At 32.9% G+C, this 15,367-nt stretch overlaps 1 protein-coding gene across 2 annotated transcripts in view; it reads left to right on the top strand.

Annotated features, from left to right (window-relative positions):
• Positions 1 to 15,137, top strand: part of MINPP1 (multiple inositol-polyphosphate phosphatase 1) — a 33,121-nt gene extending 17,984 nt beyond the window's left edge. Inside the window, exon 5 of one of the 2 annotated variants that reach the window (XM_039871801.1) lies at positions 12,112 to 15,137. In XM_039871801.1, the coding sequence (XP_039727735.1) occupies positions 12,112 to 12,508 (397 nt within the window). In that variant the 3' untranslated portion in view covers positions 12,509 to 15,137. The remainder of the gene's footprint in view (positions 1 to 12,111) is intronic. The other variant, XM_039871802.1, reaches the window with a different exon arrangement.
• The last annotated feature ends 230 nt before the right edge of the window (positions 15,138 to 15,367 follow it).

The following is a 15,367-nucleotide window of genomic DNA, read 5'->3' as shown; positions in this document are numbered from 1 at the left end:
TTTACGTAAGATTGTGAAACAGCATAAAAAGTTAAAGGACAAAGAGTTTGACCTTGTCAAACAAGAAATCATTTTGGCCTCAGAGAAGGGAGGAGAGTCAGCAGCGATTGTGAAGTAACTAACAGGTGCTTTTCACGGACTGGTTATCTCTATACTAAAAGACTGAGGGTTTTTAAAAAATATTATTTAGCTGAATCAAGATTAAATCTTAAATAGGTAAAGAGAAGAAAGTATATTTAGGGATCTATCAGATTTCTTTCCAAAAAACAGATTGATACCAATTTTATGAGCAGTGCCAACATTAAGAATACTTTTAAAGAAAACCAGCATACACTCAGCAAAGAGAGAATAGGATTTTTTAAAAAATCAGTAGACTTTACTTTTTAGAGTGATTTTAGGTTCATAGCAAAATTGGGCAGAAATTACAGAGTTCTGTATACCACTTCACATACACAGCCTTCCCTACCATTACTATCACACACCAGCGTGGTAGAATAATATTTTAATAGAGTATTTTATCAGATCTTTTCTATTTTTGTGTTTTTTTAGATCTATCAAAACTTTAAAAATATTCTTCATCACTCTTAAAATATTTTTGTATTTGACTTTAGAGTTTATAAGTAAGTACATTTACATATGTGTATATGTCAACAATATTTTGTCATTAATGTTTCCTAAGGAAATGTTTTTCATTTAATTCTAGAGTTTCCTAGCTACTTTTAGCCTTCTCTCTCCTCCTCCACCCCACAGTGAGGTTGTACAAATACACAGGCTATCTTTTTATATTAACCTTAAATCGGAGATATTCTTCAATGTTTCTGATATTTTTCAACATAATTTTAATAGCAGATTTACTTGACAGGAAAAATGAAAATTGCAAATAATGTTAATTGACAAGTAACATTTTGGTTAAATATAACCAGCCTTCCAAATTCAGGGTCCTTGACTCTTATTAGGATCTTGACTTTCATTTTCCTTCTTAAACAAATTGTGATGAGATTAAAATTAAAACCAATAAATTTGCTGTTTAACTAGCTATTGCTATTTAAGCAGCTGTGATTAGAAAAGCAGATTGAATTTACTAAAGAAATGAGATATATCTGTATTTTATTCTACTCTTTCTTTCCCCATTATCTCTGTTATATGTTTTTATCTTTTTAGATTGGGGAATTCAATAAATCATTCCTGCTTTTTCAAAATAAGGTTATATTCTGGACTGTAATTGTTTGCCTCATGAGATCTTCCATTTTGTCAGAGACACTCTCAGACATGAAAATTAATTGCTATAAGCATTTGTTATTGTCATTAAATCTCATTTTCTACCTTTTCATTGACTCAAATCCCTGATATTTTCAGATTTCACTGAATAATGGTCTTTTAAATGTTGTGTAGTTCCACATTTTAACATAAGATGGCAGCATTGAAATAAATGCATAAAATAGCTCTTTTGGTCAATTAGCCCAATGTAATGGAAGAGCTTTGTCTTTTAAATTTCTTAGAAATGTATTCAGAGTCTAGGTCTTTAAAACCTGTTTTTGCTTGGGTTTTTTTTTTTTGCTAATTTTTTAAGTCAGAGTTCTATGGAGTTTAACTCAGTGTGCCGGGAGTCTGTTTTAGGGCTAGTTATTAAAAGACACTGGCTAAATAATGTAAAAATTAATATAACTACCCTGGCTTTGCTCTGAATTCATATTCATATTCAAATGTCCAGCTGTCTGGAAAGAAACTTTTGACTCATTAGACTGTAAGTCTCATATCTGGAACTTTATTTATTTCACTGCTGTCCCCTCAGTGCTTAAGAATAAGCCTGGTATGTAGTTGGTGCTCAATATGTATTGAAGGAATATCCACAATTCTTTTTCTTCTTTAGTCCCTATTTTAGTCAATGTCACCATCATCCTCCTAGGCATCTAAGCCACAAATCTGTGCATCATTCTTGACTCTGTCTCTCTCATCTTTTACATCTGCTCACTGTGTTGTACGGTTTTCTGTTCTATTTGTTTTTTTGTTTGGCTTCAAGTTTTATATCAATTCTTTCCACTTTTCTTCACCTCCACTGCTACCATCTCAATTCACACTAGTATCTTTTCTCTCCTAGATTTTAGCAGCTGCCTCCTAAGTGCTTTCCTGATTTCAGTGTTATTCCCATTCAACTCTACTACAGCTTATTGTGTAGGCAATAGAAGGTGTACAGAGATGAATATATTTAAATTATTGTCTCAAAGAACTCATGATCTAGTTTGGAGGATATTTGATTAACAACACTAAAAAACGTGCTGAAAGAGAATTAATTTGAACTGTGGGATTTGGTAAAAGCTTTCTGAGAGGGAGAAGTCTTTGAGATTGGTTACCGAAGACTTCTTTCACAAACTTCAGCATATTAGCTCTTAATACATGTTTTGATTTTTTAAATAGCTTTACTGAGGTATAGTTGATGTAAAGTGAACAGCACATATTTAAAGTGTACAATTTAATGAGTTTTTACATATGTATACCCATGAAATCATCACCAAATTTAAGATTATAAAATATACATCACATGCAAAATTTCTTTGTCTTTCTAATCTACTTCCCACTGCCCATTCTAACCCAGGCCAACCGTTTATCTGCTTTCTATCACTATAGATTAATTTGTATTTTCTAGAATGTTATATATTGGAGCCATATAATCTGTACCTTTTGGTTTGGCTTCTTTCACTCAGTGTAGAGTTATGGGATTTATCTATGTTGTGGGTATCAGTAGTCCATTCCTTTCTAAGGCTGAGTAGTATTCCTTATGTGGACACACCACAGTTTCTTTATCCATTCTCCTTATGATGGACATTTGGGTTGTTTCTAGTTTGAGGCTATTATAAATAAAGCCACTGTGAACATTTATGGTCTTTTTATGGATTTGTATTTTTCATTTCTCTTGGATAATACCTAGAGATAGAATAGCTGAGTCATATGTAGGTGTATGTTTAACTTTTCAAGAAACTGCCAAATTCTTTCCACTATTATATGAGAGTTCCAGTTATTCTTCATCGTAGCCAACACTTGGTATGGTAGGTCTTTTTAAATTTAGCCATTATAATGGGTGTTTAGAAGTACCTCTTTCTGATTTTAGTTTGCATTTCCCTAAAAAACTAGTAATATCTTTTCATGTGCTAATTTACCATCCATATGTTTACTTTGGCGGCGTCCAAATCTTTTACCATTTTTTTTATTGGGTTGTCTATCATCTTATTGTTGTAAGAGTTCTTTATATACATATTCTAGGTGCAAGTCTTTTCTGAGGTTTGTGCTTTACATATACATTCTTTTTGTTTTTGTAGTAATGTCTTTTATGGGCTGATTTTACCCCACTATTGAGGCAGTTTCTCCTGAGCATCTATTTGGTACCCTATATATTTTGAGTTTTTCCTAGTTTGGCTTATGGGAACACACACTATTCTTGGTCCTGTTTTAGCTTTGAGAATTTTTCCACTGTTCCTTTTTAATGTTTTTTTTCCATGGATACGGATAGTTTTCTCACATGCACGTGCTGATCAGTACTAGTTGAAAACTTGTGGGGACTCCCTATAGATCTCCCTTCTCTGGTACTTTATCCTGTGAATTCCAGCCAGTGTAGCCTCCCTAAATCCTCAATCCTATCTCATTTTCTCAGGAACAGTGCCATGCTCTAGTGCTGCAGCCTGGAAACTCTAGGCAGTAAGCTTGGACAGTTGGGGTTTACCTCATTCCCCTTCTCTTGATCTTGCTCTGACTATTGTTGAATGTCTGAAAACCGCTGTTTAGTATATTTTGTCTGGCTTTATAGTAGTTTAAGACAGAAAGGTAAATCCAGTTTCTGTCATTCCATCTTGGATGGAAGCAGAAGTAATTTCTATGTATTTTCGCTTGAGAAAAAACTTTTATGCTTGAGTCATTTTAGTTCCACATTTATGTTATGCTGTCAAACAGATGCTTCTCCAAATGCCTCATTGGAGCTGATGTTTCAATCAGATATATAAGAAGACTTAAAAAAAATTATTTTTTTCTGGTAATTTTCTTCCCAAAGTATCATATCTCTGGCAGCTCATGTTGCTTATTTGTGCATTTACATAAGCATAGGGATTATATGGATCATGTTTAAAGACACAAATTACATAACATTAGTTGAGTGTGAACCGTGAATTAAGAACTTAGAAAGATCTAAACTGAGTACATTTAGGGGGAAAAACACGCAATTATTAGTTGTTTCTGGTTGAGCTTTTTCAGTGACTTGTACTTTGGGGTGTTTTACCTACGTTGAACACACAATTGTCAACTCTTATTTAACAACATAATTTTAGATTTCAAATTAAATTTAGTTTTTAATTGATGATTTAATAAAATCTCCTTAGCAACTTATATAAGTAAAAGATTCCAGCTGGGTATTTCTATATATGCATTCACATAAATTATTCATTTTCTTCCTTATATTTACATTAAAACTACAGTTTCACATTTTAAAAAGAAAAGCTAAAATGTACCTCTTTTAAAGTACTTTTGTCACTTCTCAGAAAATGTGACATACCAAGTTTAATGCATTTTTATCAGGGAGACAGCAGAGTTAAAGATGTCCTGTTCCTTGCCTCTGTATTCCTCGTTCTTTGGGAGATTATTCTGCTAAGAGTTCAAAAGAAAAAAAATCATTACAAGTGAGAGATGCAAGTTAATTTGAGGAATGTAACCAATAGAAGTCCTTTTATTGATGGATCAGAATATGGAGTCAGAATATAGAAGAAACAAAAAGATTCAAGAAAAATAGGAAAATTTAAAGCAAATTATAGAATGTCTGACTATTCTTAATTTGATATTAAGTATTTAAATATAAAATATAAATTTAATTAATCTGTTTAGGCATCATAAATATAGGACTCAGGATAAAATTATTAGACTTCTCTGGAATATACAAGATGCAGGAGATATAAACCAAAATGGGACGGAATTGTAGGTATACTATTCTTCAGAATGTCAAATTGTAATATAATACATAGCACAGGGGGATTCTTTGGGTATAGAGAGTCCGAATTCCCAAAACTGTCCAAGTTTTTATTGTTATGTATGTTTCTCTGGGATGAAGTCCCATTCCTTTAGTCAGGATCTCAAATGGTTTTATGTCCCAAAAGTTAAAAACTACAGTAGGTATCGAATATGCCTCATTACTGATTGTCTTGTTAGTTCCTCCTTTAAAAAAATATGTGCATCTTCCTGCCAAAGACTGTATTCTTTTATTAAGGATAAAAACGTGGTCTCTTCTGTTATGCATCCTGAACCTCACAACTCTATTTATTGAATGGTCATGACAAAGCCACATGGAACCATGGAATGTAGCAATCTTTATACTCTCAGCAATCTTCTGACAAAAGTATATACAGTGCCTTAGTAATCTAGTAAAGTGACTTTTTTTCACATTCTTTCCCCTTTTGTCCTCCCATACATTAATTTCTCTCTCGTTCTCACCCCTATCCGCTTCCTACTCACACATACTCCCTTACTCCCTCATTCAGACATATACACACTCTTAGCCATTTGCTGTTGCCAATATTTTGGACTTAATCAAAGAACAGCTTTGCTTTGAAGAAGGTTGGGAATGAAACCCAGAAAAGTACTCATACCATCCTTGGGACTTTGGTCTAGTATTCAAGGACAAGCTGGGGATTTGGTTCTTTCAGATGTCAGTTGGGCCTATGCTAACTGGAGAAAGTCAGTTACTAGCAGATATATAACAGTTCTTAGAGTAATCTCCATTATGGGAGAGAGCAAAGAACTGTGTTCCTGAAATGGGAACAACTCACTTCGTAGAAATTACTGATTTACTTTACAGACACCTGGCACATAACTTGAATGGCCTTTGATGAAAATTGGACCATAAATAAATACTCTTGTATATTTGCTTTTATATCTTTAGAGTTACAAAAACAAACAAAACTCTGCTGTATTTGTACACACACACAAATTTCACAACTCTTTAGCCTCCACTAATTATCTAAGTCCCCATTTGTGGTGTTTGGGTATAATTTACAATAGAAACACAATATGTTTTTCCATTTAACACTTATGCTACTTTGTCAAAGAAAATTGAAATGTGAGTAAGTCATATAAAAAGGCAAACAGGTATAAGCATGGCCAGCTGTTTAAGTTTCCTCCGTGTCTTTTCATGGCTTGAAAGTTCATTTCTTTTTAGCACTGAATAATATAGTCTGGATGTACCACCATCTGTTTACCCATTTGCCTACTAAAGGACATCTTAGTTGCTTCTAAGTTTTGACAATTATGAAAAAAGCTGCTATAAACATCTATGTTCAGGTTTTTGTGTGGACATAAGTTTTTAATTTGTGTAAATACCAAGGAGCACAACTGCTGGATCGTATAATAAGAGTATGTTTAGTTTTATAAGAAACTGCCAAACTGACTTCCACAGTGGCTCTATCATTTTGCATTCCCACCAAGAGTGACTGGATGAAATCCCGTCATCAGCATTTGGTGTTGTCAGTGTTCTGCATTTTGGCCATTCTAATAAGTATGTAGTGGTATCTCGTCATTTTAATTTGCAGTTCCCTAATGACGTATGATGTTGAACACCTTTTCATATGTATACTTGCCATCTGTATATCTTTGGTGAGCTGACAGTTCAGGTCTTTTGCCCATTTTTTAATTGGGTGGTTTTTTTCTTATTGCTGAGTCTTAGGAGTTATTTGTATGTTTTAGATAATAGTTCTTTATCAAATGTGTCTCTTGCATATATTTTCTCACAGTCTGTGTCTTCTCAATCCCTTCGCATTTACTTTAGTAGAGCAGAGTTTTTAATTTTCATGAAGTCCAGCTTATTAATTATTTCTTTCATGGATCATGCCTTTGGTGTTATATCTAAAAAGTCATTACCATTTCCAAGTCATCTAGATTTTCTCCTTTCTTAGCTTCTAGGAGTTTTATTGTATTGAGTTTGACATTTAGGTCTATGATCCTTTTTGAGTTAATTTTGTGAAAAGTGTAAAGTCTGTGTCTAGTTCATTTTTTTGCATGTGTATGTCTAGTTTTCCAGCACCACTTGTTGAGAAGACTGTCTTTGCTCCATTGTATTGCCATTACTCCTTTGTCAAAAATCAGTGGATTATATTTATAGGTGTCTATTTCTGGCTCTCTATTCTGTTCCATTGAGCTATTGGAACAGAATAGCTGTTCTTTCACCAATACTACACTGATTTGATTACTATAGCTTTATAGTAAATCTTGTAGTTGAGTAGTATCAATTTTCCATCGTTGCTCTTCTTCAATATCATGTTAGCTATTCTGGTCTTTGCCTTTCCATATAAACTTCAGCATTAGTTTGTCAAGATCCACAAAATAACTTGCTGGGATTTTGATTGAGATCATGTCAAATCCAAAGATCATGTTGGGAAGAACTCCACGTTTCAACAATTTTGAGTGTTCTATCCATGAACATGGACTGTCTCTCCACTTATTAGTGCCTTGATTTTGTTCATATATTGTCTACAAGAAAGCCACTTTAAAAAGAAAAATACATGAAGATTAAAAGTAAAGGAGAAAAATATAACATTGCTAATTAACACTGATCAAAAGAAAGTGAGAGTGGCTATATAAGTTTCAGACAGAGCCAACTTCAGAGCAAGGAAAGTTATCAGGGATAAAGAGGGGCTCTGTTGTCAGGGTGGAGTAGTGACTTCTAAGCTCTTTACAGACTAGAAACTGGAAGTTCTAGTTATTTTATTTTTTTTTTATACCCAGAGTTTGATATTTTGGCAGTTGAGTTTCAAACAATAGATATTGTAGAAATCACTTTACATATTGATTAACCATCGTTTTTAAGTTTAAAAGCATTCTGACATTCTTAGCTGTAAGTGGAACCCTGATTTGAACAGTATAGTTTAAAATGGCTGAAAAATTATTGGCTAAGTTCTTCTGAATTTTATACCTCATAATTATGAGTTAGATGTTTTACTTTGACTTTCTTAAGGGACACTGAAGAAGATTGCTCTATTATATTTATTCTGGTTTTAATACTTGAACCATTAAGGATTACTAAGTTGAATTTTGGCTAGGAAAAAATAAAATATTGAAGAAAAAACAGTTATGTTTGAGACCAGTGATTTGTAGTCTGAGCTGTTATTTAATGGGAATACTTTTCAGTTAATGCAAAAAATAGTTAACATTCTTTTAGATCTTAGAATATATTTAAGAGTGTGCTAAATTTTGCTTCTTACCCTTAAAACCCAACCTAGACATTTAGTGAGCTCTGATTTTTTTTGAAATGCAGAAACCAAGAAGGAAGAATTTTTAAATTGTATAAAACATGTAAGTACTTAGAGATAATTTTTAGGCCACATCAGGGTTTCAGTTTTATGTTCATGTTGATAGCATATTTTATAAAATACTGTAAGGCATTCTTTTCTATTTTATAAGCTCTTTTCCTGTGAGATAAATTTCCTCAAACCTGATTTTTAATGGTCTGCTTTCTTGAGATGTTTTAAAAAGATATAAAGAAAACCAATCATGTGTTTTCTTATTCTGTGTCCAATAAAGATTTGTGCATGTACATTTAGGAATGATTTATATACTTCTTAAAGTGATAATTTGCTTCAGGTGGTTATATTTATGTTGTTATAACACACTTGACCAGCAGTGATATCACTGACAAAAAGCAAAAAAACATGCACCATCACGATACAAACTTGAAGCATCTTCTATTGCTGTATCTTGTAATCAGGTGTTTTTGAAATGGGCAGAGGGATTTTAGTTACATCTGGGAAATGGGAAATAATGATGGGGAGGTTGGTTGGCAAAGAGGATCTTTATATATGGAAAAGAATGCATGTAGGGAATATGAGGAAGATGACAGTAGGTCTCGATACAACCTCAGAATCCTCCTTAATGCAGTGTTCCAGATAGTTATTACAAACTGATTGGAGTTGGAACCTATTTGGCTTAGACATTGGTTTTATTAAATTAAAAATGGTCATTTGTGGACATATTCCCTTCTTTTATGCTAGAATAAAAATGTAGATGCATACACCTTTTATTACTCAGCAAACTGAATTCAAGGTGGAGAGTATAATGCAACTGAGTGCCTTAGAGTTATTGAGTGAGAAAAGAGTCTCCATAAGCTCATAGAAACTTGGTTTCTTAATTTTCGGGATTAGTTAGTCACAGACTATGTTCCTGAAGCAAGATTTCTTTTCTCTCTGTCTTTGTTCATCCTCTATTCCATATTTATTTCAGATTAAAAATCTGGGAAATGTAGTCTTTGCCTTTTATACATTCTTGGAGAAGAATTGATATCTTGTTTAAGAGATAACCCATTTTCTTATTCTGTAGGATTTAACATGTTGCAAAAAAGTATTTTTGAAATTGTGCAATTCAAATTAGTATGCCAGGATCTTTGTTTCCAAGCACTAACAATGTAGTTTTCTTCAGTTAATATGGTGAAATGCCATGTTTCTCTGCCCAAATAAAAACAAATTTGACTTGAAATGATTTTAAATCAGCAATGGTTTAAAGTAAGCTAAGGTGACTAAATTCCTCAATCATTTTCTCTAGCCCAGATGTACAAATATTTTTCATGCAAGAGGGCCTTAAGATTTTTCCAAGTGAATTTTTTGTGTGTAAATTATATTCATGAAACTTGATTTATGGTATGCTTGTATTCAAGTTCAAGCTAAAAAGTTAGTTTTTAAATAATTTCAGGTGTTGCCTTGCTTTATGAAACAGTTTTGAAAAACTGAACTTATAAATTAGGCTGACAGAGACTAATATTTTTTGAAAGGGTTTAGGTTAATCTTTTACATTAAACTATTCCGATGAATTTAATGGATGGTATTTTCTAGTGAGTTTAATTGGTGCTTCAAAGATAACTTTGAAAGCAAGTAAGTTAATCTCATTTTTTCATCTGTAAAAAAAAGGATGACAGCTACATCATCGGGTAAACCAGCTACTATACTAAGGATACAGTGGGCAGCATTTCTATTGTAAGATTTACTAGAAATGTATTTAGAACATAGCTCAAACACTTCCTCAGTAAATCCCATCCAATTCTTCCCCAGACGGAAGGATTCACTCCACCTCTCTTGGGTTCCCCTAACACTTAGACAAATGGCTAATCTGCAAAAGCTAGAAATATGTTTTATTTGTATTTTGTCTTTCACCTTATCACCTTTTTTCTTTCCCCTTCTCATCTTTTTTACCTTCCTAAAAAAAGGAAGGAAGGGAGGGAGGGAGGGGGAAAAAAGAAAAAGAAAAGAAAGAAAAAAACAAAAAGAAGAGAAACTAGCATGGTACTCGACACTTGGCAGGGACTTCTAAGATCTGTCACATCTAAACAAAATAACTAAATGGATCTTTGAAAAGTCTCTTTACTATGTTTTAGAAAATTGGGTGCAGCCTTTTTATCCAGGACCCTTTTTGTATGAATGGAAGCAGCATCAGCCAGCTACTTTTTCTGAAGTTGCAACAGCGTCTGCTGTGTGTACAAGACTCTTTAAGAAACAAAGAGTAGACAAATAAAAAATAATCACAAATGAAATCGTGCTCATTTATCCTTTGTATTTGGCATTACCTCATTTTTTTGGGGTTATTGTAGAAATATATAACCTACAAAATAGTGGATAACTGTGAAATATTATGTTAGTTTCTATGTATTTTTTGAGTATATATGTCCACTATACTTTTATTTTATGTAGGGATGTTTTTCTGTTTCTTTTTCTCTTACTTTCTTTTCTTTTGCTAATTTTACTGTGAATTTAATTGTCCTGAACATTTAGAAGAAGACTCAGGTCAGATTACTAACCTCACAGAGCTCGTGTGTGTGTGTGTGTGTGTGTGTGTGTGGTGGTGCTGGTGGTGCTGGTGGTGGTTGTTCAGAAATATGGTGGGTTGCTTTCTGAGATTTTTGGTCCCCTCCCCGTATTTTTATCTGGACCTACTCTTCCGGTATCTGCTGTCTCCCTACTGCTCAGTCTTGACTACACTCCTAGCGGTTTCTCCTTACTGTGGCCTCTGTCCTAGAATCGAGCCTTGGAGAGCTGTTTAGAGGGTTCACTAGATTTCTCCAGCCCCAGAAGAGTCCTAGAGGTAGTTCTCCCTTGCATTCACCAAATACTAGAGTGGGCTAAATCTTTTCCAAGTTCAGCTGCTAAGTCCATCTGTTTTTATGTGGGGAATGAGGAAGGTTCAGCAACTGCTGTAAATGCTCTCCTCCCAGAAAATCCAGATGCACTAAATTTGTAATGTGTGAGATCATGATAAGAAGTCAGATGGTTACTTGTGTTTGAATAGGTTTACAAATTATATTTAAGAACAATAGACATTTTTTTTCTATAAAAGTTGAGAAAAGGCTAAGCAGTCATTTGCTGCTGTTTATTAAAAAAAAAGCTTTTCCAGGAAAAAAAAAAATCATAGAAACCTTGAGAAAAAAAAGGTGATTTAGCTCAGGGTGTTGAAAACTGTTATGTTTCTGACAGTGTATATAAACTCCACTACCAACCACAGAGGCAGTATAACAGAATAGGTTGCATCTCTCCCCTTTTGTGGCTCTTCTGAATTTGGTGCCAAAGTTAGATCTTTGTAAAACATTGAAGGATTACATGAATTGCCATTCACTGTTAAGACTTTGTTTTAACTGAGAAATTTACTGAATATTGTCTTTATTCCCTAGGTATAGATAAAATAACATTTGAAGTTCAGAAGAGCTCCATGGAGTAATCAATATTTACCAAGGGCCTGTTTGCTTAATTTCATTCACAGAATTGCAATACAGTTTTGAAATACATGTCTGCTTCAAGTTCCTTAATCTATAAGTAAAGACATTACTCTCTCTTTAAACTTAGAGAATAATATGTATATATAGTGTTTTAGATGGATTTGCAATACTACAGTGATCCTGAATTTTGGAACTTTTAGTGTAGAAAGTTCTGTTCTCTACCACACAGAATTTCAGCCATATTGTTGAGTTATTTATATAAAAAATATATATGTATAAAAAGATGAGAAAGTTGCATAATACTTCTAAGTGTAGATATTATGGTCTATGATGTGAATATATATATATATTTATATACACACACATTTTTTTTTCTCGATTTCTCATTTAAGGTCTCAGCCAGTTTCCTCTCCAGTCATTCTTCAATTTGGTCATGCAGAGACCCTTCTTCCACTGCTTTCTCTCATGGGCTACTTCAAAGACAAGGAGCCCTTAACAGCTTACAATTACAAGGAACAAATGCATCGGAAGTTCCGAAGTGGTCACATTGTACCCTATGCCTCAAACCTAATATTTGTGCTTTACCATTGTAAAAATGCTAAGACTCTTAAAGAAGAATTCCAAGTGCAGATATTATTGAATGAAAAAGTGTTACCATTGGCTCACTCACAAGAAACCGTTTCTTTGTATGAAGATCTGAAGAACCACTACAAGGACATCCTTCAGAGTTGTAATACCGGTGAAGAATGTAAATTACCAAAGGTGAACAACACATCTGATGAGCTATGAGTAACTGGAGAACATTTTTAATTCATCAGAAATCTATAGGGAGTGATTACACGCGTGGAATTAGGTAGGCAATCCCTGGTTACAGAAAGCTTTCACACAGCTTGGGTGTTTCTGTCGTTTCACAGAGAAGCATTAAGTTTCCATCTGAGTCTAGACATGGATGTGTAAGAAACAATTCTTCATTGGAGCAGCTCTTGTAAGGGAAAAAAAAACCTATTCAAAGAAATAGCTGGCACTGCAAATGTTTACAGAAATTAAATTCTTCCTATTTGTATAAGAAATCTCACATTGAGAATGTTTTCAAAGTGATACTTGAAAGTGCTGGAGTAACAAAATATGTCAGTTGGATGACCTATAACTTGGTTGAACTATTTCTAAGATCTTTACCAGTTGTGTTGAAGTTCTCTCTTTTTGCCTCAGGTAGCACAGTTCTAGTATTGTATTTCTTAATCTGAAATATTGTGACACACTGGAAGTATCACTTTGGAAGAAAGCTAACATCTCTCTATTTGAGAATTTGAAACAATATTAAGAACAAAGTCTGATTTAAAAGGACACTTTCACTGAAGGAAGACAAAAAGTACAGTAAAATAAATATTTTTGTTAATAGTATTTATAACGTATTTGAACATTTTTTCAATAATTCCTTTTAACCTCCTAGTAAATCCTGCAAGGCCAGTCTTTAATTATTTTCATATCTGTTTTACATATATGACAATGGAAGAACAAAGAGGACCATTCGCAACAAGTCAGATGGATAGAATCAAAGTTTCTTAAATCTATTGCTTAGCAATTTTTCACATTCTTTCACTTTGCTTCTATTTTAATATTTTGTTATTATGTAAAATATCTTTGGTTGTTTAATTTCTTTTTCATTCTTTTTTTTTTTTTAAATAAAGACCATCCAGGCCGGCTTAGTTTCACATATATGAAACCATTTCAAAAAAATAGTTCTGAGCTCTGTCAAATGCCATGAAAATGTTTGCTATAATAGTAAACAGAATTCTTGTGACTTTACTACATTTTTTCTGCTCTTCGTGTTGATATATAATTAGTAATTAATTGATGGCGAAAGGTTGAAATTTCAAGCAGCTTTGACTAAATCAGGTAATATAAGGCAATTTTCTTCTAATAGAAATTTCCTCAAATTTTAACTTAAAGAAAAGTGGAAATTCATTTTATTAAAAATCTAAAAAATAAGTATCATGACTATATATTGAAATTATAAAAGAAGAAGCATAGATGATTATCTGATAAATACTGTTGATTCATCAATATATTGCTGATTGTTCTTACAAAAATGTCTGGTGTTTCCTTTTTAAAAAATTTTGTAAATAGCCAGATAAGATGAACATTCATGCCTACTGCCCTTTTTATCAAAATTAACATTATAGCATTTGGTTTAAATCCAAATAAGAATAATTGAGGACTTTTGTATGTCTCTTTGATGCTGTTGCCCTCACTCCCTGACTAGAGGTAACCACCAACATAAAATTCAATATTCACCATTCCATTGTATGTTGATTCTGGAAACTTGTAGTATTGTGGGAATTTTAAAATATTCTATAAAAGGACATCCTATGCATATCATTCTTGAATGAGTTATTTGTTTTAGCTGTTGTATTTGTTTTTTGATCCTGATCATTTGTCACAAATTAATACCATCAATTCATTAACACGTGTTGAGTACTTTTTATGTATAAACACTAGACTCAGTCTGTGAGCATATAAAGTTGAATGACCTTAGTTCTGTCAAGGGAATTCTCTTAAAAAACCTTAAATAAATTTACTTGGTGTCTGACACATTAATTTTTGATTCATAAACTTTTTATAGACTATGAAGTTTTATAGGAATTGTTTAATTTCGGTGGTTAAATAGAACCGTGGTGTTGTCTTTGTAGTCATTGGTATGTAAAATATTTCAGGATGGGGTTAAGTGTGGTTCACTTTTGCTAAAGTTACAGAGTTTGTGATAGTCTTCTGGTGCTATTATTCTCATTTAGGAAATGCCTGAAACCAAAGAATGCCATGATAAAAATTAAAGGTCTTATCTAGGATTGGATATAGAAAAAGTCGAACATTGAAAAATAATTTTTGGATAACAAGAGTTCATTAATAATAGATGACCAAATTACTCAGTTAAGCCAAAATTTAATCACTGTTGGTTCTGACATTTTGGTAGATTAATAACTAGCTTGTGGATTTGCTGTTTTTCTGTGTAATCTACAACTTAATGTGTGCAGTGCATTTGTATTTACTGTTTTTATTTTCATCATTTTGAAGTTTCTGCTCTCCAATAGTAATCATTTACTTGACACCGTTTTTGTATATAATCTGGATCTTAGTTTTAACACTGAAAGCAAAACTCAACTTGTAAAGAAAAACAAGCTTCGTTTTTTTCAGGTATAATCAACTTTTATGATATATTGAGTGATTTTCTTTTTGTAGACTGCAGAACTGATGCAGGTCCTTAAATATTTGGGAGTTGCATACAACCAAACCAGAATATATAAGTTTTGAAATATATTTCCTTAAGATGGTATTTCATTTGATTCATTAATGATACTTGGAATATGAACTGTCTTCTGCCAAATGTAAGCTGAAAATAAATATTTGCATTATCATATAATTTGCCTTTATCTAGCTCTTTGAACTTACTTAACAGATCACTCAATTTTCTCCTAATCATTCTTTTTCTCAAGCATTTCCTCGCACTCACCTAGTAGCTCAATCCACTTTTAAGCACCTTCACTTTAATCTATTAAGCTATTTTTTAAAATTGGAGTCTGTGTGTGTGTGTGTGTGTGTGTGTGTGTGAGAGAGAGAGGGAGAGAGAGTGTGTGTATTTTTGAGAAAATT

The sequence above is a fragment of the Pteropus medius genome, unplaced genomic scaffold (genome assembly GCF_902729225.1).
Source record: "Pteropus medius unplaced genomic scaffold, Ma_sr-lr_union100, whole genome shotgun sequence".
NCBI lineage: Eukaryota > Metazoa > Chordata > Mammalia > Chiroptera > Pteropodidae > Pteropus > Pteropus medius.
The sequence above is the reverse complement of the archived record's forward strand: the minus strand, read 5'-3'. Positions and strand labels throughout refer to the sequence as shown.